Source organism: Phocoena phocoena, chromosome 9 (assembly GCF_963924675.1).
Source record: "Phocoena phocoena chromosome 9, mPhoPho1.1, whole genome shotgun sequence".
NCBI classification, from domain to species: Eukaryota; Metazoa; Chordata; class Mammalia; order Artiodactyla; family Phocoenidae; genus Phocoena; species Phocoena phocoena.
In genome coordinates, this window is record NC_089227.1 from 13,864,438 (window position 1) to 13,890,741 (window position 26,304).

At 39.1% G+C, this 26,304-nt stretch overlaps 1 protein-coding gene across 2 annotated transcripts in view; it reads right to left on the bottom strand.

Annotated features, from left to right (window-relative positions):
- POU6F2 (POU class 6 homeobox 2) overlaps window positions 1-26,304 on the bottom strand; it is a 445,974-nt gene that overhangs the window by 345,165 nt on the left and 74,505 nt on the right. Inside the window, exon 2 of one of the 2 annotated variants that reach the window (XM_065883909.1) lies at window positions 12,776-12,947. In XM_065883909.1, coding sequence (XP_065739981.1) covers window positions 12,776-12,947 — 172 coding nt within the window. Of the gene's footprint in view, window positions 1-12,775; window positions 12,948-26,304 lie in introns of those variants that run through there. The other variant, XM_065883910.1, reaches the window with a different exon arrangement.

Genomic DNA, 26,304 nt, shown 5'->3' on the forward strand with positions numbered 1-26,304 from the left:
AACAAGAATCTTGGAAGGAGAATAAAGGCAGGAGAGAAAAAGATAAATCCACTTCATGTTCCCTTTGCACATGACTAAGAGACAATTGCTAAAGAATTGCATTTGTGTTTTACATCATGAGCACCAAACTAATGAAAACCTTATGAACGTCATCTGTCGTAAATCACTTCATAATCCTCTCTTCTTCCTCACTTTTTGGAGATCGTAGTTTTTCTAAATGTTTAGCTATGACCAACAAACAACTTCTGAAATGCATGACATTGAAGATTAAGATTTCCTGAAGAGTCCCAGGACATGAGGAAGTAAAGAGAAATGTCAATGTATAGTGTTGGTTGTGGGCTATTTGAGGGTGGGGCAACCCTGTCTTGTTCATTTTTCCAACCTCAGCATCCCGTGGAGTGGTGAGCTAGACTAGGTGAATGATCCTGTCTGATGTATTATTCTCCACTGAGTCCTCAGAGGACAGCTCCTGCCACAAAACAGATACTCACAAATATTTGTTGAGAGGATAAATTCACTTAGTTGAATGTAAAATGCATAAACTGTATAATATAGAAAAGACCTATGTAAGAAATAGGACAAGTTATGCATTTCATTTCTATTACACCATGCCGTAATTACATGGTATATAGGTACACCTCCTTTGTTTTGATATGTGAAAGTAGCACAAAGGTAAGAAAGTCGGTTTCAAAACACTTACTGCAAAGAAGAGAAACGTAAGAAATGGAGACACATAGAGTTGATGAATATTCCTAGGAAAAGTAATTTCAAAGATCCAATATAGAAATGATCCCAGGATATCATGGTTTTATTTTCATCAGTTGTTATATTTTGAGAGGAAAAGCTGGTTCTTCTAACTCCTATAGACCTGCTCCTGTCCCACTCACCAGGAAAAAATAAAACTAGAATGTTTCTTTGTATGGCTTTGTGACTGTCAGAGAGCTAAGGAGGAAATGTGATGAATTTTGACAGGGAATAATAATAATAACTTTAAAACTCCTTTATTTATTCTTTAGCACCCTCTCTGGAAAAGGGCACATATAGTAAGAATGGCATAAAATGACAAATATAATGGCACTGTAATTTCAGGGTACAAAATGTTAAAAATTTGATAACCATTGTAAAATAACCTCATAATTACATTTATATTGAAAATGTCATCACCTTTTACCTATATATTAAATACACGAAATGAATTTTTAAAGTGTTTAAAAACTGATTTCATACATATATTTCTTTCCTCTGATAGGTACAATTGTGCTATTTTGCTTTTACATTGCATGAAGTATTTCATTATATAAGCTAATTTCAAATATTGTTAAACTAAAAGCATTAAATGATTTTTACATTCACTTGTTAAATGTTCAAATATGGTCACATTAAAGGAAACAATTTTAGCTTTCAGCCATCTATTTGAAAATTTTAAGTCATCTTTTTTTTCCAGGCTGCAAAAGTGTATTACCAAATAAACTGACAAAACATCTCGACAACTAACAGAAACGCGCAATTTTAATGCCTTCTAATCTCACAAATCAATATGAGGTTTTTGTGCTTGTGCATGACCTTCTTCAAATTATCCCCCCATTTTGGCTGAATCAGAACGAGTGTGGGCTATTTGATAAAAAACCCTAAGTGTGTGAAATAAGAGCTCTCGCCTCTTCTGCCAGACTCCTCTTGACAGAAAGATGATAGAAGCATCACATCCCTGAGAAAGTAAATGCAAACTGACAAGAGATGAGCCTTTAGATGTTGAATATAATCTTGAATTGTGCTTGAAGTGTCTTATTATCTTGTCTTTTGATGTCTGAAGGGGTGGCTCATTGTTAGAAAAAGGAAAACCCTCACGTATCTTTGCTATCTTTAAAAATTGTTTGGCCTTTAACAACTGCTCTCCCAACGAATGTCCATTTCTCCTGACAATAAATATGGCAGGTCGTCGGCAAGTGACAAACAATTTACTTTACATGCCACACTTTTATGGGTTTTGAGAGCTCCTGTGGAAGTGTATTTTAAAAAGCCCAAAGAAATTAGCGGTATTACCAATGTTAAGTAGATTGGTGTCTGTGGGCATACACTGATGTGAAGTTACTCGTCATAGTTATTTCCTGCTGCTTCTGGTTTTATATCTCACAGGTCCTAGATTCAAACTTCAAGTTCCTTATTTATCATGGACTAAAAATAGCCAGGGAAAATTAAGAAAGCAACCACGAAGTCTGATAGATTCCAGAATGCACTCATGCCAATTTCCAGGGCACATGGCACTACTCAGAACAGTATACAAACAAAAATCCTTTTTCTAAGTAGGATATGCAGATCAGCACTGAGCTTGCTGAATTTTGCCTTTTATCTCAGACCCTTCAGTACTTTTTAATTTCTGCCATCCTTCTGGGTACCCTTCACCCTTCATATCTACCATTTGTCTTGTGGGTTTAGTTTTAACTTAAAAGTTTAATGATGTTCCCAGTCAATAGGATTCCTTAGCAGCTAAATCACACTCATGCTAGCTTTCTGTCACCGAGCCAGATTTTGTGAAAGCTTTCAAGATCTTTTCTCAGACCTCTGTCACTCTAAGAATCCATAAGAATTCTCAGAAGGACCATAAACTGTTACAGGGTTCAGATTATTGCATCATTATAAAAACATATTGATACACTACAGATGCCAAGATGGGTAGCTACCATCCTAGGCTAGTACAACCATCTCAATGCCATCAGCAATCTCCAATCTGACCAGTTTTTGTTTTTTGTTTTTTTAAGCAAGCAGCTGTAGACATCAATCCCTTTTAAAGCGATGCTTAGTTTTAACACTTTTCTGATTGCCAGCAGATTCCTATTGGATTGTTACGGAATTAGTATGAGCGTGGAATATAATGGGAGAAGTAAAGATCCCAAACTAAAGCAAAGAAACAGACCAGTATACCTGAAAATTTGAACAATTCCTTAGGTATCTCTTAAGAATAAAACTTGCCTTAATTTTAGAAGTCAGAATAAGATGAGCCAATCTACACCCAAAACAATGATGTACGTTTCTTCCCAAAAGTGTGTGAAAGTTTTCCCACATAATCAAGATGATCCCTATTCTGAATATTTACCCATGCGTACATAACAGTGCAGTATATAAATATAATTAAATGGAGCCGTTAAAATGTTAGCTTTATTTGATATTCCTTTCAGGCTTCTCATTTTGAAAACTGGATATTTCCTTTTGGACATATTTCTATTTTGCTAAAAGAAATTAGATATACTAAGGGAAAAAATGCAGGTTTGTAAAAGGGCATTTCACCCCATAGACCACTTCTGCGTCTATACATTTTTTAATACAGGAAAATGTGTTTTTCTATTCGATTTTTTAATTTTCTTCTACCTTCAGTTGGTTTTGGCAAAAATTCACTCTGCAATAATAATTTTTCATGCTTTTTAAGTAGCTTCAAATGTTTGCATTTTTAAATCAAATTCATCCTTTAGCTCTTCTACCTTAACAGCGATGTGCAATAACCCCAAACCATTAATTTATCTAAATAAATCCTGCCATATTGATAGTAAAAGACAAATCACCACATATATGGCTATCAAGAACTGCAAAAGGAGATTAATTACACCACACTATTTTAACAGCAAATGTTTCAAAAATGATTTTTTTAAATCATATCAACCATCCAGCCTATCTTGATATGTGTATATGTAAATGTATATTTAGGCACATGGAATTCTTACAGGAATGTGTAACCAAAATTACGCTTACTAACTCTTGCACCAATGCCTTCTACTTAAAAAAAGAAAAAGAAATGTTTATATTGTAATGTATGCATATCCCACAAGTAGACAAATATTTAAGTTCCTAAAATTTAGCATCTTCTTTAGCATGGGCAAGTTTTGTATGTTTTAAAAATGTATATCTATTCCATATAAATCAAACTGTGCAGAAAACCCCAAATCTCTTTACTGAATTAAACTGTACAATTTCTGAGAGATCCTGTTGTCTCCTCTGCTCAGTGAATAGCAGATTCAAAGAAGATACTGGAATTTGGATTAAGCCCAACTGTGCCTGAAGCAATACTATAATATAACTAGTTGTCCTTTATTGACAAGCTATTAATTTTATTAAGTTTATCTGGAAACTATTTTTTAAAATATACATAGGTACAGGAGAAGTATATTTAAGTGATGTATGGATAGAGTGAATTAAAGCTTATTATTATAAATTAGAATTCTTTAATTTTATGATAGAGAAAATATTCATACAACAAATTTAGCAAGACAATTTGAAGTGTCACATGAACACAGGAGAAAATATGAACACACAGTAGACACACATGTTTTACGTGGGTAGTGCTACATTTATTCACTGTGCATTCACAGTGCCTAAGAAAGAAAATAAAGGAAAACAAAAATAAAGTATGGAAGTGATAAGAAAATGGAAAATGTGCATTGTTATTTTAAAACACTATATTAATACTAATCTTTAAATATGGGTTTCTTGGCTTTCACAAACTTTTATCACAATTGGTTTTTTTTTCTCATTAATAGGATGAAATGAAAATAACACAAGATATTTGGAAAGTACACCAATCTGGAAAATACGATTATTTCACAGCAAAAGAAGAAATGCTCAGAAAACTACAAATACCAAACAATGTCTAGCAGGACAAATACATTCATTAAATTGTTGAATTGTTTCATGTCGGGTATCATTGGTACATGATAAGTGTCCTAAAAATATCTTAATATTCTACCTCATTCTCAGGCTAAATTAACAGGTTTTATTTTAATTATTCACCATCTTAAGGAATGCAGGTTTCATTACAGAATCCCATTTTCAAATGGTCTTCAGCACAACAAACCTCTTAAGAATTTAGTATATGTAATGTATTTAGTTATGTAATGATGTTACTTAGTTTCTCTAATTGTAATCTGATCATTTTTCTCATATTTTCAAATAGGTTTGATAGCGGTGCAGTCCTCTAATAAAAGGGACTCAGACTGTATTAGTTATGTTGTTCCAGGTAGCTCAGTTTTTAATGAAAATAAAAAACAGTATGTTCTTGCCACTCTAGGACCTTAAAAGCTCTTTGACTAAGAGAAGTTGGAGCATGGATTTTCTTTTAAATCCTCAGATGAAGTACAGACATTCATCTAACATCTAGGATTTTTTTTTTAAGTATCAGTTAACAATTAAAAAGGGATGTTAGCAGCTAGTTAGCAGCTATGTGCCTTGACTAGGTAGTTTTTCAAAATGATTTCTGAACACTTACCCAAAAAGTTAATTTCCATTTCTCTGAGAATGACAAACTTTCTTCAACCAAAAGCAGTTCAGTGTTATTTTTTCCTGACCCCTGTGTTCGCATTAAAGACAGTCCATGTTTCATAGCTCACAATATTGCCACAACATAGAGTGAGATGTCACCAAACTAGTGTGCCCTTGTTTCATATTTGTATGAAATCTGACTATTTTTCAGGTGGACTATCTTTTTTTATATCAGTTATTTTTTTTTATTGGAGTATAGTTAATTTACAATGTTGTGTTTGTTTCAAGTGTATAGCAAAGTGATTCAGTTACATATATATGTACATATATAATTTTTCAGATTATTTTCCATTATAGGTTATTCTAAGATATTGAGTATAGTTCCCTGTGCTCTACAGTAGGTCCTTGCTGTTTATCTACTTTATATATAGTAGTGTGTATATGTTAATCCCAAGCTCCTAATTTATCTCCCCCCCCGCCCCGCTATCCCCTTTGGTGATCATAAGTTTGTTTTCTATGTCTGTGAGTCTATTTCTCTTTTGTAAATAAATTCACTTGTATCATTTTTTTAGATACATTTTCTTCTGACTTTGAGAAGCAGAAGGTGGGAGTTTACATTTAAAATATTGAGTCAGGTCAACAGGCTTAATAAACACACCTCATCAGAAGCCCCCATATTGCCAAAGCCCAAATACTCCTTTATGAATGAATTTTAATATAAACATTACGTGAAGCTATTCCCAAAGAAAAGCCCAGTGTTGACAGATTTAGAACCTCATTCAGATTCACAGCATAAGGTATATGTGCAACTGTAAAATACCATCTCGAAACAAAGTATGCTCACCTATTTCCTTTTCAAAGAAAAGATATTGTAAATTTAAAAGGGAAAACATTTAAAAAGTAAGACTGAAATGGCTTTAATAAAAGGAAAGCTGAACAAAAACACCAGTGAAGTATAGAACCTAGGAAGACAACAAATGAGAAAATTCCAGAGCCACGTTGGCTGTTAAAGAGAAAACCCATCCACCCATCTGCTGGAGAATGGCAACTGTTACTATGAGCTTTCTCTAGCTACCTCTGCCTTTGGATATTTTTTAAAAATTTATTAACCTGACAGCAGGAAACTTTACACAGATTGCCCCCTGACAGGGTGCCAGTTTGGTATAAACACTTTGCTATCTTTTTCTTTAGCATAAGAAAATCAAGAAGCATGTGAAGTGGAGCCAGGTGCATATTTGGGCAAGTGTGCCAGCGCCTCTGACCGTCCCCGTTCCCAGGGAAGGCTCGGATAATCTGGAGCAGCCCCATGGCAGAACTGCATCCTCTACCCCTCCTCCTTCACATCTACTTTCTTTTTAATGTGTGAATGTCTGATGTATTATTAATCCCCAAACATAAACCAGCAAGGTCGCCAATCAAAGAAAATAACTGCTCTCTCACAAATTATCTGTTTACTGTCTAATAACCAGCAAAGTCCACTGCCAACAGTCACTTAACATCTCATTTTTGAAGTGGGGGAAAATATTTATTTGGTCAATTCTTGAAAAAGAATAATGCTCACTCTATCATTAAATCAAGGTAATTGGGAAAGAAAGCAATCTACTTAAGGGCTGAGCCTTGGGAGCTTGAATCCGAAATGCACCTCTATTTATTAATTATGACATAAACTGAGCTGGACGAACTACAAAAACACTATGATGCCACGTAACCTTTAAGTTAAAACATCCCAGACAATAAAAAGACTACAATGGGATCATTTTAAGGGATGATGGTACAGAGTAGTGTCATTTCTAATACTTTGTCTTCTTTCAGATTTTTTACAGCACCACTTAACAACAAGGACAACAAAATATAAGCATCCTCGCAATCAAAATCAAAGAAAAAGTGTAAATCTGTATCAGCATTTTGATTCACTGATGTGTTACCAGGTAGTAGCATCCTCAGACACTGCAATATAGAACTTTCTTCTCTATACAGAGGTCTAACCTGAGTACCCCAGGCATGGCAAAGAGATGGAAAAAGAAGGCAGTGAGAAAGTCCCCACTGAATCTTACGTCATGTATTGTGCACTTCCCTCCATCAAAGTGCCCCGTAGAAATGAACACAGCTCAATGTAACGAACATGGTGTGAAGTTTGAACATCACTGCCATTTGATAAGAATTTATTTTTATTTCCAAGATTACACATTAATGCTATTTAAAGTGGATTTATTTATCAGTGCAGTATCTCAATGTTTTCTGGGAGTGGAGAACACTAAACCAAGTTTGTCTAAACACACACACTGGACTTTTTAAAGAAATACCTTGGTGCAGTAGATTTTCTTAAATGTTAAGAAATGTCTCTAAATGTGCATTTCCCCCTCAGTAGTCAGAGAATAGCACCACAAGGGCTTGTTTGAAGCACCACAAGGGCTTGTATGAAACCATAATTGATTTTTGGCAAATACCTTATCATGCATCTCATTTACTTACACAAATACAGGTTTCTACTGGTTTCTTTTTTTTTTTTTTTTAAATAACTTGTTTAGCCTCAAATCTATTACTCGGATTAGTTAGTTGATTTTAAAAGATGCTGTTTTAATGTTTCTCTAACAAAACACACTCTCTTCAGTGAAAAATACAGTATGCATTTTCAATGGCTATAATATTGAAACTTTAAAAGATCCAGAAACATGGTTCATATTTTCAGTAAATCTATTTCTCTAGGGAATTTTCCTCATCAACTCCCAGCTAAAACCCTCTTGCGCTTAAGCCCCATTACTGATTACTTGGCCCCAGCATATTTTATCAGAATATTACAAATATCAAGGCATTGAAAGATGTTTAAATAAAGTAATAAAGAGAGTGAGTGATGCTATAATGACGGCCTCCACTTATGCACAGGCAAGAGGCAGGTTCACCACTAAGTGCAGTCCTTATAACGCCCAACCAACGACCTCCACGCTGACCTGCAGAGACCACTGCCTCAAGGGGTGACGGACAATTTAGTTCTTTATCCTTTTGCCATTGGAAACGACTCCACTGCCATAAATTCTAATCAAGTCAAACTGGATGGCAATTTAAAAAAAAAAAAATCTTCTAATGCATGTTTCTATGAGAAAGATAACGGAAAGGGAAGGAAAAGAAAAACCCTACAGATACTGCATTTTCTAGCTAAGAATCACTGACCCAACTTTCAACCCTTTTGCAATAGTTCACAGATAAATGATGTTGAAAATACCCACCCTTACAGGTATCATTGCATGCAATTTCTTTTAACCCAGAGAAACACAATATCATAAGAGAAAACCAACCACCAATTTTTATTTCAGGCACAAGGTTTATAAATGGTTTTTTTGTTTGTTTATGTTTCAGCTCAAGGCTTTAGAGCTGTGTGCCCAGTTCCCGTGCAGTGTGGTACCACTAAGAAACTAACCCAGCCACCCAAGGTAGTTGGGACTTGAAGCAAAGCAATCATGAGGTTCAACTTGAAACAATAAAAAGATTCCCAGGAGGAGGACTGTTAATAAATCAGCTTTGGAATTTCAAATATATATGAGAGAAAATATTTACTGCATGTTTTATACGATCTCACTTCTTCTGCTGAGACTGCATGGGAAAACTTTAGTACAGATATGTTTTCTAGGGATATATATTATTTTTATCCTTTCTGGGGCCATTTTCCTCCAAGCTGTTGATGCTACCATTTGAATTTTAGCATCCAACTTGACTGAATGTGGAACACTGAATTCTTGATGGGCATAACTAAAACTGAAGTACCACATTGACACGAGTGCTATAAATGTCACTGGAGAAACACAGCAACCTCATCCCTTTGAGACTGTTTGCCAAAGGCCAGTTTTGAGAGTGGTTTCCGATATGTACATCACTCATCACATATTAAATGACCAGCCCTGCATGGTATCACTCATCTGATCACGCAGCTGAAACACAGGGAGACACAGAACCAGATTCTCTGATAATACCTCCCGACGTGCAAGTCTACTCTCCTCCATACTGTTTCCTACGGCTCAGAGCTTTGCATAATACAGTCAGGAACTGAAAAAGGAAGAGTTATTCCACAGGCTTTACAAGAATAAATAATGTACCACTTAATGATATCACAGAGAACGAGCTAACCACACATTTCTCAATGAAATGAGGATTCATCCCTCCTAAGTGTACTTTAGTTTCCATGGCTGTTCAAGTTAAGCAAAACATTACCTCTGATGTAATTACTTTATAAAACACAAGGGCCCTTTTCTGAACTTTCTCTTTAGGCTGGCATATGGTTTCTGGTTTCTTCTGTTATTCTGAGCTGCTGAGAACACTGAAACATTCTGCAGAGTGTGTTTCCCTTTGGATGCTGTAAAGTGCAGAGGTGCAATTTAAGGAGAAGCATAAAAGGGCCCAATGGTTCCTTTTTATTTGTTTATAAACAAATGGAATTTCCTTTGTTTATCCATAGAGGGCATCCGTATTAGCCTTCCTCCTGTAGTTTTGGGCTGAAGGTGCCATACTGTGAGAGAAACAGACGTCCTCTGGACTGCTAATTTCAACAAGACACAAAAGGGGGACTACACTCCAAAGAAATCCATTTATACTGAAATTTCGTGTACAATAAAAAATGGAACTCTTCTTGTCTCCTCTCACTGGTAAATGTCTCTCCACAAAAGTAAACAGACCAAGATATAAAAAAAAAAATTTGTCTTAATCTGCTCCTTTCACTCCAGAAGCTCAGTTTTCAAAAATACAATGAATATGCTGTAAGAGTGATGGTTTGAGAGAGTATGTTAGAAAAGCACTGTTTAGAGATAAACCTGGACGCTCTCAGTTATTCGTGAAGAATATAATTCTTCATTACCAAGTGAAGAGTATAATCACAACTATATACGAAAACAAAAAACTTGAACATACGTCAAGTAAAATAATGATCCATTAAATTACCACCCATTAAGTGTTGCCAAAGTTGGTAGTAAACTAGTTGCTTTCTAGTAAAATTCTGAGAATTATACTAGAAAGTTTTAGCCAGTTACATAGACTAGAGTTCCTAATGCTAAGTCCCAATAATATTAAAAGGTGAGAGCATAAAAGAACCAGTAGCTAAGGAAACCTGAGAGACCAATGAGATAATAAATGGTAAGATTACTGTAAAATGAAATGGACAGAATAAATATTCAGTTAATTTTCCATCGATGAGAATGTCACCATAAAATCACAGCTTACTTTGTAAAAAAGAAAAAAAAAAAAAGCATCCTTCTGGGCTGCTTCCTATTCTATCTTTCTCAAATTGTCTCCAATTTTTTTTCTTAAGTTTTCAAAACTGTTCATCTACTGATTTCGTTTAACCTAATAGGAAACTGGAAAAGATTCACATTGTGTTTAAAAAGCACTCTAGAGACCAAATAAAAGTGAATAAACAAGAAATAGTAGATATAAGATGTAGATTTTGCTGGATTCTCTCGCACAAACTCAGAAGGTGAGTATTCCAAAGTAAAGATGAGTACCTTCTAAAACCTGCTAGGATTTCTAAACTACGCTATGATTCCTTAGGTTACCCCGTAAAGATTCCACTTAAGATATCTTTTCAAAGAACTTTTAATTCAAATTTCTTTGACCCGCCCCCAACCTTGGATTTTTTTTAAGCTTATTTCTCTACACATGCCAATCAGTAAGAGGTGACATAACTAATCTATGACAATTTTCAACATTGGAAAATCTAAACAAATGTTGAGAAGCCAAATTAATTACCCTTCTATTGGTTTATCTGAAAAGAAAACCAACAACAACAAGTTGAGGTTTTAAGTCAAAGTCTACAAAAAGCATTTACTTTTAAAAAATGCAAGCAAAGTTTAGGAACACATAATCCATTATCTTCAGTTATGTTTAATTCACAATTGATTACTTTTTAAAAGTCAGAGTGCTTAGTATTAGTATATTCAACATCAAAGAGGCTGGAGCATGGCTTCTGCCTTCCTGCAATTTACAGTTTTATCTGCCTTCTCTCACTAACCCCTTGAAATGAAATGAGTGTTTTAGGACATAACTCTTCTTACACAGATAAAAACTCAGACTACAACAAAATATTTCTTCAGAGTAAAAATACTAAAACCTTAATGCCTAGGTATGGAAAATTTATGTCAGAAGTGAAATTGCCGCTTTTGCAAGAAAGGGTCATACGAAAAAATTTCTTGAAACTGGCATCTCCTATACTCTTAACTACAAAACAGTATTTTACCAACAGAAAATTTGATACAGAAAGTTTCTCTGCAATACTCCTCTAGTGTTTGACTGAGTGAGTATTTAAAATCAGAGGAACACTCCTGTGTTGAAGCTGGCCTAGAGCTGCCAAACTAAGCTGCATTTTTCTATAGTTATTTTTTAAGCTCATGTTTTTAACTGAATTAATGACTTTCTTAATAAAGGAGTCTATGCCATGATGCTGTGTCTCTTTACAGTTCAGGCACTTGACAGCTTTTAACCTGTTCTCTGCCTGATCAATACATATATACTCTGAGGTACCTATACCAGGTTAGTATATATATGTATGAACAGGTTAGTATGTGTTATATATGTGTATAGATAACATATATTTAGTGTCAGAAGTATATAAACGCTTGGAAATAATTAAAAGCAAGTGTTTCAGGAACAACTGTTCTGAAAACCTAATGTCACTCTCTCCCATAAAGTGCTTTCCCAGCAGAGACATCTACCACCATCCATCACTCAGTCACACGCCTCAACACAGCCTGCTCCCCTTTCTGATTAGAGATCAGAGTTGCTTGAGTTGGCTTACAGAGTGCCATCTGTTTGAATGACAGATGTCTTTGCTGGAGTGGCACTCTCCTTTTTCTTGTTTTGTTTACGAAACGAAGATTTCTAAAAAGGTTCTGGGCTGCCTCTACATTAGGATGAGGCTATAAACCTCTGTTAAAGGAGAGCGGCCGAGGCGAGGGATGCCAAGGACCTATTTTCTTCCCTCATCACCCTTTTAAGAGAAGAGATGTTCGTTCTAACTGTGATCACAAAATGTTATGTCTTTGTGCCCTTCCCATAGCCACCTTTGTTTACCTGGCAGAGAATGACCGGTATTGATATTTTTCAGTTCCCCTCTCTGGTCTTTTGACTACAGATAATAACTCTTTACTCTCCTTCCCCTTAACAAAAGGCTGCGAAGCAACCCGAAACCGAGTCGATATTTATTCAATAAACGTTAACCAATTCTCACAATGGAACTGATTTCCTGACGATGATTCTCCTCTTCTTTTTTTCCCCATGATCTCTAGCCCAGGGACGCTAGCAATATCTGACCAGTGCAAAGGGGCAGGAGGAAGTTTCTGGTTGGGAAAAGTTTGGAGGACACCCTCCCAGCCAGCTGGCTTCATCAGCTGGGGTGGTTCAGCCCCTCCAAGATGCCAAGGTCCTCTCTGGTACTTAGAAGAAAATTGAATGAACAACAGGAAAAAAAAAAAAAAAGAGGAGGGGGTGAGGGCGTGGATGGCTCTTCCGGACATCATGGTAGGAGTGAAATGAAAGACCTAGACAGACTTACCGAAGAGCTTGCTGGGAGTGTCCTCGCTGTCATTTGATCCCACGGGCGCAAGCAGGGGCTCATTCAGCTCGCTGTCTGAAGTAGCAGCCTTGTCCTCACCTCCCAACTCCGCATTCATCTCACTCCGCACTGACAGCAAGGGCTTACTGACTTGTCCAGCTATCATTGGATCCTAGGATGGGGGAAAAGAGTGAAGGGGAGGAAAAAAAAAGTGGCTGCTTGAGTGTGTGCGTGTCCTCTGTCTCCCTCTCCTCTTCTCTCTCTCTTCCACACACAGACTCTCCCTCTCTCCCCTCTCTCTTATCTCTGACTGCTCCCGCTGTTATTGCTGGCTGCAGTCAAGTGAAGAGCTATTACAGATCCGAGTTCTCCATTCCTCCCCACCCTATTAAAGCTCAACTAGCATGAGAGAGATGCAGGCTTCTGAGGAAAAAAAGAGAGAGAGAGAGAGAGAGAGAGAGAGAGAGAGAGAGAGAGAGAGAGAGAAAAGAAAAAACTTCTTTGAAAGCAACCTAACCAACACAGCTTTAATTGTGGGATGTGCTTTTGTGCAAATGTTTTTACACCTTGTGCTGTCTTGAATGCAAGAAGAGAAAAAAAAGAAAGTGCGGGGTTTGTACTTCGGCAACAGACTCAAAAGGAAGGAGCACCCTAGGGAGGACCCAAGGGCTATTTTAGGAAGCCCTCTCCCTGGGGGAGAAGCAATTAAACCCTATCCCGAGAGCAGAAAAAAGAGACAGGGAGAAAAGAGTCATCCAAAGGCTTTCAATGGAATGAAAGAGATTTCTTATGTAAATTCTAGCAGCACCCTTAGAAGTTGACTTCGCTGGTCCCAGATTTGGGACTGCAGCTGACGCCAAATCAAATGAACATTTGAAAGCAAACAATAAAAGAGATGAAAATTGGTTTACAGTTTTTGAAAGGAATTGGAAAAATACTTACAAACTCTGTTCAATAATTCGGATACCTAGAGCATCCTATGCCCAGAGCATTAAAGAAAAAGAAGTCAAAGATCACCTCCGAAAAGGCAAACTTTACCCCCCAATAATTTAAATCTGCTTTATCTTCAGCTCGTTAGGAGGGCATTTTAGGATCAGCAGTATTTTTCCAAGGGCAGCCTTCTATTCCATTTGCAAACTAAGACGCATGCTATTGCGGTGGCACAGGTATCAGAGGCAGAAGGGAGAGAAAAGCCGGAAGTGCCCCTTTTGCGTGTTCTGGGAGCTATTTATTGCCAAGTTCATGCTTAAATGGCTCCTGAGCAGGAGACAGGTGACCAGCGCAGGGGCAGGTAGGGCCACATGCTGTCTTGTCCCATCATTACATTGGTTGTGGTAAGCCTGGGGTTATTTTTTTTTAATGTATTCATTCCTGAAAAGTGAATTTGATATGACACATGATAATCTATGAAAATGTTAATCAATACAAATAGTTTAAGCTGTCATCAAATTCACTTCTTTAGTCAATACTCATACCACGGAAAACAATGTCACTGTCACCAGGGCTTAATTTGCACAGCACTTAAATATTGGACTCTGTGCATCAATGCACTTCTTCTTCAAATACTGTAGGTAAACACATTTTCTCCCTATTTAAGTCTGAAGCACTCAGCACGCATTTAGCTGAGCCAAATCCTCCCTTTTGAATACCTTGATAGGTCCACTGGAGGGCAAAATTAATACTTAATTGAATCTCACAGTCATCAAAATAATCAATACTTTTTTATTATTTATTCTTTACAGTCTGTTGACTGTTTCAAACCTCTGAGGGAATGGTGGAAAGGATTCATGGCTTTGTCATTTAACAAGGTAATTTTCAGTGGGGCATTAGGGGTTGTGAAACATATAATAAAACAAAAATGGTGGCTTATAATAGGAAGAAAGAAAAGAATTATATTTCTGCCATCTAACAAAACAGGATAAATAAAAAGCAAGTGCAGAGAGAGAGAGAGAGAGAGAAAGGAGGGGGACGAGGGATGGAGGAAGACTGGCTTTTGAAGGGTTTTATCATATCAAGAGCAGAGCCGAGCTTTCATAATGCTGACATTTCTCATCCTGACAATCCTAAACAAGTAGAAAGGATGAGATCGCAGATATCATCTTTCATCACATTCTCCAGCTTAAGAACCAACATGACAGCTTCTCTCCCCTTTACACTGTTAATTACTAAATAAAATACTACTCTCTGTCAGCATCAGATTATTGCAGATAGCAACCACAAACATTTCTCCATTGTCTCCCCCACTCGGAAACGGTTGAGCCCTACCTTGAACTCTTTAGAGAATAAATTAGGCTTGTCTCACTGTAGTGTAAATATTTGAAATGTAATCAATGTCATCAATACGGTCGATTCACAGTATTGTCAGCCTAAATTTGCTGGTGATAGATTAGCATTTCATTTACTGTGTTTGGAGGTGGAGGTTTGGAGCGCTTGAAAATGGGGGGTTGGGGGGAGGAGAATGGGGCAGGCAGAGGGGAAAGGAGACACAAAAGTCTCCAAATTTCCCCCAATTTCTTTCCTATGTATCTAAGAAAGACCACGTGTTTGGAGTCTTCTGATTCAGTAAGCAGAGCAGAGTGAGGTAGAAAAGGAAACATTTCCTTACCTCATAGCTTCACATGAAGGAAAGGGACCAGGTTTAAATTCTAGTGCATTTATTTTACTTTATAAAAGGTTGAGTCCTCAATCTCTCTGATCTAAAGGAGCGGGTGTGACTCATGCCTTTAAGACACCCAGTCTCTGTGGCCACGCTGCTCAATGGAGCATTTTTGAAGATGGTGTTAATGGTAAACTTGTGTTTACAATGACATTCACTACCCTCGTGATAAGCCAAACATGGTTATGCATGTATCAGTGAGTACCTGGGCAGACTTGAGAAAAGGATATTCTATTCCTGCTTTATTTGTGAACGGTCAAACTGAATCCCGAATCCCACAGAAGAGCTGAAATGCAGCTGCTAAGTTCAAGTGCACTTAAATCTTTTAAGATGTTCAGTGTGGCTGATGTGTGCAAAGCATGTACTGGCAGATGGCGTATACTCACTGACCATTAGCTCTTCTTCTTTAAATTACTTTTAGGTACCCTCATCCACGGCTAGGTTCCCAACTAGTGCCTCTCAGTGACCTGAGCTTTGAAAATTCAGGAGTTTGTCATCCAAGTACTCATTTGATTTTCATCTTACAAAATGCTCTACGCTTTCCCATGATGCAGCTGTAGGCCACATACATATGTGCATGACATGGTTAAAGAGCAAAGCCCCAGAGAGGCAGAGAGCAGACAGCTTTTAAGCACAGCTATAGCCACTGGGGGGTCCATTTGAAACTGCGTCACAAGCAGTAACCCCTGAGCACAGTCTTATAAGCGACTGGGGTGGGCGTACCTCTTTCAAGCAGCACTTGGCTTGGAAGTTGTTTTCTCCCTGACAAACGTGATGTCAGTCTGTGAAATCCTTTCTCCCAGAGTAAGGAAAGGATTTCCAACGTGCACCGACGTGGGTGCTTGCAGGAATGTCAGAGAGCTACAACTTTCACATGTACAAGGATTTCTGCAGCAGCAGATAGGAACAGAAAGAGCTAGTGCAGGCAAAAAAGTAGTGGGTGAAGACTTCTTACTTGGAAATCTGAAATTGTCACAACTAGAGTGGTAGAAGTTGGAACTTCTCTGCAGTTTGTTCATCGGCCCTGACTGAAGAAAGGGACTTGTCCAAGATGGAACAGTGTCAAGTATAAGCAATAGGGGATGCATGTGCCAATACAGGAATTCACAAGGGTCATAAGAGACCCAAGAAGCCAGACAGTAAAAAAAGAAGAAATAAGAGATGTAGATTCCATTAGCAAAATCTCAAAAATTTTCACCATGTCCTACAATGAAAGGACTGCAGTCAGCATCAGACCACACAGCAATTATTTAAACCTCCTTTGTGCATTGTTAAAAAATAAAAATAGATTGCATGTATTGAATGCCTTTACCAAATAGGCACCTCAGATATACTTAATGTCACTCAAAGTATGCAAGGTATTAACCCCATTTTAGGGAAAAAGGACTGAGACTCAGAGAGGTTAGGTGACTTACCCCACAGCTAGTAAGTGCTGAGGCTGTATTTTGAACCCCAGTAGATCTCATTTCCAAGGACCAGCATCTTTTTATACAGCACCCTCTACTGCGTGAAAATAACCGAGGCTCATAGACTAGGTAACCCATGGGGTTTCCCAGAACTTGAATTATGGACTGGGAAGGGTGTTAAACCCTGGATAACCAATTCCCACAGTATGCTGTGTATACTATCTTCTTCTCTTCAGACTCTAGAAAAAAAACACCTCTCTGTCTGACGCTGCTTAGGTAAAATCCATGGGGTGACAGGGAATGGTAGAGAGGACATCAGACAGTGTCACGCTCTACATAATCTTAGCAATCACTTAACCACTCTCACCTACGGTTTTCTCATCTGGAAAATGAAAGGGTCAAAATAAAACAGTATTTTCCAAAGTGCATTCCACAGAACACTTGTCCTAAAAGAGATTCTACAATAAAGGATTTTTGTAATCATACCCACGCGGAAAATACAGCAGAAAAGTCTACCAGGAAAGAAATCAATTCAACTCTGCCTAAGGTAGCACTTCCCACAATTATCTGACCATGGAAGACCTTTTCCTTAGTCTTCAGTATATTATCTAACGGATCTCGTGCTTCTTGAAACATTTTAGACTGTGCCTGCTTAGATTACAGCTAACGTAAATTACAGTTCTAATTTTTAACTATTCTATAATAATAGGCTAGACGTCTTCAACAAGTACATATCTGTCCAGTGCTTCTTACATTCTTTTACCTGATTAATATTCCTTACCATTTATTCATATACAGTTATACACAGCTTAGTATATACTAACTGTAAATACTCTCTTTGTATGCTAATTTCTGATACCCTTTAATTCTTAAATAAGGATGTCCCCACGTATTTCTGTTGTAAAACCTTTACTTGAAGAGCAGATATAGGGCACTGTGCAAAGGAAAGAATTCGACTTGGGCTTTCACCAGGCTGTTAAAAATAATACCAGATAAACAAAGATATAATTCAGCTAAAGGCCTTCAATAATTTAACCAACAGAGTTTTTGTAAGCATAATCATTCTCATTTTATACTCAGGGAAACTAAAGATAGGGAGATTATTATTAACTCAGCAAAACATCCGTGTCCGGTGGCAGCCACGCGATGGAAATACCCTCGCCCCTCTAAACTGAGCTTGAACTCAGTCCAGCATATTTTTATGTACATACAAACCAACTATGAAGCAGGCAATCAGAACAGCTTTGAGGAAATATAAATAAGACAGGCAGGCAGGCAGGCTTCAAAAATCCAAGGGAACAATTCATTTGGTCACAAAGCGCCAGAGTAGGGCAAAGTTGCACTCAACAGATCTATCTGCTCCAGGGCTGGTGTTTAATCAGAAAGTCCCTACTCCAGGCTTGGCCACCACAAATTCCACAGCTACCTCTGTTCACTGTCCCCACTCCCTCACTCTACATTTTGCTAATTAGTACAATTTATATTAGTTTTGAGTGAAATTGTTGATCAGCATTAATGGAGGTTAGAAATGAGTTCTCACTTGGTTAAATTAGTCATATTCAAGATATATGTATTGGCTAAAATATTTGGAGACGTTCTCCACCCTTGAGTGGAACCAGAGAATATTAAAAATCCAGAAAGTCCTGTTGCTTATGCTCTTGGGGCTAGTGGCCTAAGGTTTGACCCCCAAACTGTCCCATGTCCAATCTTTGGGTCAGAGAGTTCTAGTTGCCTAATGCTGACCGTGAGGGAAACTCATCTTGCTTCTAGAATCTTGCCACACCTACTTTAATGAACCTTCCATACCAGATGTGCTCTGTTCACCCAAAATGACAAACAGCTATGACTTTATCAAGCACACAAACAGGCTGAACAAACTATTTTGGGATGATTAATAATTTGGGGGATAATAATATTTGGGGATATTTAATAACTATGTTATGTATGGCAGCTTTTGGTCTCAGAGCTTGATTTCATTATAAGAAGGTAGGAAGGCTTTGGGGATGTAGCAAGGTCTCCCCCATCTCGAATCATTACTGACTACCATCAACCACTAAAAAGAACCCAGTAATTGTGCAAATAAAATCTGGCTTAGGCCACTGCAACATAACCCACTACACTGGGTGATGACCCACGGTGTCTTAGGGAGTAGGCATGGTCATTTACAGAGTGAAATAGAGTCCAGAACCCCTGTTCAGAAGATGCCTTGGGCAACTTACACTGCTGCCTTCATCAATCCCCAACATTTTATCTAGGGGATAGTTAGTTAAGATGAATGCCCAGAACCATCTTGGAAGGATAAAATAAGATTGCAGGGCTTCCCTGGTGGCGCAGTGGTTGAGAGTCCGCCTGCCGATGTGGGGGACACGGGTTCGTGCCCCAGTCTGGGAGGATCCCACATGCCACGGAGCGGCTGGGCCTGTGAGCCATGGCCGCTGAGCCTGCGCATCCAGAGCCTACGCTCCTTAACGGGAGAGGCCACAACAGTGAGAGGCCCGTGTACCAAAAAAAAAAAAAAAAGATTGCAAAATATCTGGGCTTCCCTGGTGGCGCAGGGGTTAAGGGTCCCCCTGCCGATGCGAGGGGACATGGGTTCGAGCCCGGGTCCGGGAAGATCCCACATGCCGCAGAGCAACTAAGCCTGTGCGCCGCAACTACTGAGTCTGCGTTCTAGAGCCCGTGAGCCACAACTGCTAAAGCCTGCACGTCTGGAGCCCCTGCTTTGCAACAAGGGAGGCCACCGCAATGAGAAGTCCGCGCACCACAACGAGGAGTGGCCCCCACTCACTGCAACTAGAGAAGGCCCATGCGCAGCAGCGAAGACCCAACACAGCCAAAAGTAAATAAATAAAGTAATTTAATTAATTAAAAAAAGATTGCAAAATATCTGATTTGCTTTGGTGTCAGAGGATGGTATTTCATTTTGTACACATGGGCACAGTTTAAGAGTCTCTTGTCTTTTTGTTGAGGTTTGTTGAACTTCAGTTAAGCATACAATCTCCTTCTCCCCTGTCACTTGCTATAGAAAGAGTTTCTATCTTTCTCCAAGTCCCACCATGAGTGCCACATCCTCTTAACTATGTTAATGGTCTACAGACAACTCCAATTAAAGATGAGCGCATCAGACACAGCTGTATTTAAACACAAACAAGCAAATAAACAAGCAAAACATAAGATGAAATAACAACAACATAATCAATCAAACAGTAGTCGGTGAGTTCTGGACTTCTACAAAGAATCTAGTGTACAGATAGACACACATCATCTAGCTCATCACCTTGTACCTCTATAGCTCCTTTGCCCCCAAGAGGTTAAAATGACTGTATGTGTGATGCTTCACATATACTTATCCGGGAAGAAAGGGAGACACTGATATTGACAACCTAATAGCACCATCAATTCAATTTCCTGCTGCCTTTGTGAAAAAGCATCAATAAGAGTTCAATCCAGGCTCATCTAGATCTGGTCTTTTGGTAATGGGGTTATACAGCAGTATCGACATTGCATACACATACCCTATATTCATACATTCTTTAAAATCTGACGGCTTCAAATAGGTATCAGAATTTAATCAGAAAACAACACAGATTAAAATGGACTTGTAGGGCTTCCCTGGTGGCGCAGTGGTTGAGAGTCCGCCTGCCGATGCAGGGGACACGGGTTCGTGCCCCGGTCTGGGAAGATCCCACATGCCGCGGAGCGGCTGGGCCCGTGAGCCATGGCCGCTGAGCCTGCGCGTCCGGAGCCTGTCCTCCGCAACGGGAGAGGCCACAACAGTGAGAGGCCCGCGTAACGCATAAAAAAAAAAAAAAAAAAAAAAAAAAAAAAAAATGGACTTGTATTTAGAGATTTGAATGTACAGTTACTAAGGAGTTACAAAGAAAAAACAACCTACATTATCCTAAAAAACGTACTTTCTAGCATCTTAAAAATTCTAAGAGGTACTTTAGAGAGAGAGAGAGAGAGAGAGAGAGAGAGAGGTACATATACAGACATTAAATAGATAGATAGATAATTCTGTATGGAGACTTCAGTGTACTTAAAGAAAGGGTTTCACAGGTCCGCGCATGTTACATATTTGCCATGCATCACAGACACAATAAAATCAGGACAGTTTTTTGGTTGGTTAATCACTTACTTTTCCAAAAGACTTAAGCAATAGACTCTACAGCTGAGATGTTTGAGTCCTTTGCAGACAGACATGTCTCAGAATCCCCAATACTGGGCGCCAATATCGTGTGTGATACAAATAAAGGCTCTCAAGAAATGTGTTTTGATTGATTCATTGATTGATTGATTGTGAAGGAGGAGGAAGGAAGGAAGGAAGGTTGGTTAAGGCAAGAATTGTCCTTGGTTGGCATTTTTAATATTTTAATCATACGTTTAATCACGTCTGAAACTATACAATATGAAACTAAGGCCTCACTTGTCTATCTTACCTGTCTGGCATCGCACACACATACACACTGACCCATATTCTGCTTCCAGAAATGTGAGTTTGGTTTTGCATGATTGTGTTACTTTGTTTTACCGTAAGACAAAATGGAAGAATTTAATAGCAGCACTGAAGGGGAAAAGGAAAGTCCTTTTTCTCTGCTTAGGATGGAGGTTGAATGAGAGCAAAGCTATGTCTGGTCCAGGGGATAAGCTCAACCAAGCAAAGGCATCAGTGCTGGACTCAGGTGGCCGTAGATGAGGCCATGGCCGGCCCACCATGGGCCTCAGCCTCAGCTCTGTCCATGCCCCTGCTCAACCAAGAAGATTCTCCCTCTGACGCTTCTCCTACACAATTCACTCTCATTCCCAGGCACCCCGTGGTCATCTGTATCATCAAACACACGCAGCACATTAGAAATATTTGATTACAAATGTTCTAATTCTATCATTTTTCTCAGAAGCAAATATTCCGAGAAATGAATAATCCATTAAATATGTGGACACATCTAATTCAGTTCTTCCACTCTGAATAGCAAAAGACAGACAAAGTTGAGGAGAAAAACCTTTTATTCAAAAAGGATCCTTGTAGTTCCTTATAGTTTCAAAGTTCCATAAATACATAGAAAAATCCATTCTGCCCCCTGCTGACAGACTAACATTCCTAAACATCCAGTTTGAACCTGAAGGTTTAGCAGTACCTTCTAGGTTGGGTCCACATCTCACTGAGCATGCCACAACCTCCATACTCGGCAGCTCTAGCTTTTCTCCGGCTGAGTATGGCTAGGCAACGCACAGCCAGAGAAAGTGCTGTTCACGTTTTTATAATGACTGTACTAAGACATTTTCCGGCAGGTAGCAGTAAAGTGTCGGGGACTGTCTGGTCTAATTTGCAGAGAGATGCCCTCCCTTTGGTCCACAGTGGGCCAACTGGGGCCAGCCTCACCAGGCCCGCGTACTCGGGCCTGGTGTCACTTTCTACTCACTGAAGGGCCTGGGGCAAGGACCTTACTGTGGCCTGAGTCTCAATTTCCCTGAGAGGAAATGGGAGTAATAATGGTATACGCCTCGTGGGATAGCTTTGCAGATTAAATAATTGACAAAGAATGTTTAGAACAGGCCAAGTGCCTAGGAGTAATAAGCGCTGTATATACTGAGCTAGGTCTGCCACTCTCCTAACACAGCGTGAACATTGTGCGCATTTTGCCATCTGATTTTCAAAGGGATTCCTGATCCACCTCTTCATCTCCCCCGCCTCCCCAGAAACCATTGCTGAGTAAGGGCCTGTCACTGCATCCGCCTACTCCAAATATTAAGATGGTGTTTGGCACATCATAAGCCCTCCCTAAATATTCACTGATTTTATTTGAAAAACCAAAACAAGACTCGACATCTATAAATGACGGAAGACCAAAAATTCGTTAGATTTTTTAAAACTAAGTTACTCTGATGTCTTTTGAGAAGGAATTTGCTTTATAAATCCTAAGGTCTTATTATTTTAAGAATGGTCAGGGGGCTGTAAGTTCTGTAGAGTTGTATCCCTGAATTATAACAGTATCTGGCTTTTAATCTTCCAAGCACGTAGCCATGTTCTCTAAAAAAGCCATTCTATCCCTGCTCAAAAGGCCATTGTCTAATTGATTTCACTAATAGGTGTTTTCCTTTCCTCTCCTCTCAAAACGCAATAACATGGGCTGGACTAATAATGCAGGTTGCTACCTTGCTATTTCTTGTCCTTCCTAGCAAGCTGGGCAGGTTTCTCTCGGCCAACACCAGCTCCTGCGGAGTTTTCCTCTCCTTTTCTGCCTTGGGTCTGCACAGGGCTGCACCTTGCCCCAGCTGCTCCTTTTTCCTCCCTCTCCTGTAATCCACTCTCCTTTAATATTCCAAGGGTGACCCTTGACTGTCCTTTGAATGCTGCTCCGATTCAAAAGGCTTCTGAGCTTTTAAGACAGCAGAGATAACATAATTCCAAGAAGATGGGGGTGGGAGGGAGGGAGAATGTGATTGGAAAGATTAGCTAAATCTTCTCATTCCTAGGGATTTGGGCTCTCAGAAATACAGGAACTGGGAGGTTTTTCCTTTTTTTTTTTTTTTATGGACTCTCCCGACCCTCCTCAGCTCTCGTATTAACCTCTATTCAAAATATTTTGTTTCTAACCCCAACCATAAAAAGAGACTTAACTGAGTATTTCTTTAAATCTCTAGCCTTTGAAACAAGGGCAATTTTAAAGCAAGGCCGGCTTTTATTAATATTTATTTATGTTCCCTTTCATTTGCATGATTGGGGAAGGCTCCGAATCCGGTTCTATTTAGGGCAAAGCTGATGCAATTCAACAGGTATTTACTGACAGTTCATCGTGTACGAGGTGTTATTCAAGGGACGATGGGGGATGTAAGGATCCAGAAACGCTTGCTACCATCAAAAATTTCACCATCTATAGACATCAGTAAAGGGATGGTATTCGGCATCTTCTATGAGTCTTGTATACTTTCTGTCACAGATATAACATTTTCCTGGCATCCTTTATCTTCCCTTTCTGTAAAATGCCAATGTATACTAACCGCTTGGACCATGCACGCGTGTGCGCGCGCGCACACTCACACACAAACACACACACGTAACACCCTTTCTTTGACACACTCTTTTAATATCATTACAGATGCTAATGAATAAACATGTTGCTCCACTCAGGGCGTTTTAACTGGGCTTTTCTAACCCTAATCTGCAACTGATGACAGGCTATCTTGTGACTCACACACTAAAACAAGGTATCAACACAGCTATCCGCAGGATCACTGGCACTTAAGGGCTGCACTACCAAGTGGAGCAGATGAAGCACCTGAGTTACTGCTGTTGGTCACGGAGTATTTTTAAAGAATTGCTTCCTTAATATCCTCAAGCACCTACAGTAATGAGAATGGGTAATGTGCTGTCAAGAGGAAAACAGGCCTGTTTTAACAAATCAGTAAGGCACACTCATAAAAACATCAGAAAACAGATGTGCAGAAGTCTTTACAAACAACTGGCTCTTTTCAGTGGGTTTAGAAGCCTCCATCCCCATCCCACCCTTCTGCTATTAATTTGCTTAGAGAAATGTTTCATAGATTAAAAATACACAATTTTAACTAAAGGCCAGCTGACTTATCCTGAAGCTATGTAACTGGGTCCATCCCAATGACATTAAGGTACCAGTGGCCCCAAGAAGGCTCAAACATCCATGGTGGAATGCAGCCTCATTACACAATCCTCTTTCATTCTACTCCACTGAGCTTCTGCATGGTTTCTCCCCATGCACATGCATTGTGCCTGGAAAGTTTTCTGTTTCCTGTACAAAATAAATGAGAAATGGACTGTCACTGAATTCTCCTTTCTCACTACTTCAGCTACAAGGGTTCGTGTCTCTTCTTTCCTCCATGCCCACTAACAGATGGGTCCTGCTGGGAATCTCTGTGGGATTTATACCCTGGCTGCAAGGTTCACCCTTGGCTTCTGGATCTTGAGGGGGCCACCTGTGGGCACTCATTTCCTTAGCATGTCAAGCAAAACTCTAATCAAACCTGCAGAGTACTTAGTTTAAAAAATCAGGAGGAAATCATTTTTTGATTAAAAACAAGCAGAAAAGTAAATTCAAATTAGCATTGAAATCAACTAGGAAACACATTCCCGAGTTTTTGATATAAAAATAGATAGAGTCAATGATGACAGATTTTTAAAAATCGAGTTTTCTAAATCCAGTGGAAAATAGTTTGATTTGTTGTTGCACAGGATTATTGGAGATTCTTTCCTCCTCATTTAACTTTGGTATTGGGAGGGTTTTTAATGCTATTTATTTATTCAACAAATATGTATTGAGTGAGTATTGGGTGCCATGCTACCCACTCTTCAAGGTGATGGGAACACATCATTGAGTAAGACAGGTCAATGCAGGCAGTCCTGTAACTGAAATACCTTGGGGAGACTGACAACAGCCAAATCAATAAATAAGGAACCATCGTGATGTTGGGTGGTGCTGAGGGCTATGAACAGATATAAAGCAGAGTGAAGTGTGGGGAGAGTGTGGGTGTGTCACATATAAGATGATCAGAGAGGTCGCACAGATAAGGGACCCTTGAGCAGAGGCCACCGTGAGCAAGGTGAGGGGCATGTGAGTATCACAAGGGGACACTGAGAAAAAGACTCTGGCCTGGGAGCCTGTTCAGTGCCCTCAGGGGACCAGGAGGCTGAGATGGCTGAGAGGGAATGAGTGGTTGGTGGGTGGTGAGGCCAGAGAATTGGGTGCCAGAGAAATGGCCAACAGCAAGATCAAGGGAGGGGGGGTTCTGGGCCATTGTGGGGACTTGGGAGAGGAAACCACAGAGGGTTCTGAGCAAGATGAGACAGGATCTGACTTGTCTTTCGAAAGGCTGCTTTTGTGGGAGGAAAGTGAAGCATAGAGGGAAATACCTTGTAGTTCAGGCATGAGATCAAAACATTCGTTAACAGCTTTACTGAGATATAATTGATACTCAAAACCAATAGTATAGTTAGTTTTAACGATATTAAAAACTAGCACATACTTAATGTATACAATTTGGTGAGTCTGGATGTACGCAGACACATGTGAAACCATCACCACAATAACACATTCCATCACCTCTAAAGGTTTCCTCCTGCCCCTTTTTCTGGATAAATTTTAAATTACAAACAAAACATTACAAAATGTCTACCACATAAAAGATGTTATTTTTACAGAACCAGAAAACACTTCAGTAGATTGAATCTTATGAAAACCCAAACTGCAGCCACATTGTTTTGCTCGCTATCTTATCCCAACAGCCTTTAAATCAACTTAATCTCTTTTGAGAAATTAATTAAATGAATCATCTCTCAGCTCTACCTGTCTCTGCAGAAGCTGCCCTGACTGCCTCCTTCTTGCTCTTCAGGATGAATTAAATTATTACCAAAGTCCGCCTGGCCACACGTGCCAAAAGAGGAAGGCGGAAGTTCCCTAACATCACTGAAATCCATTCTTGTTGACACCTGACTAGCT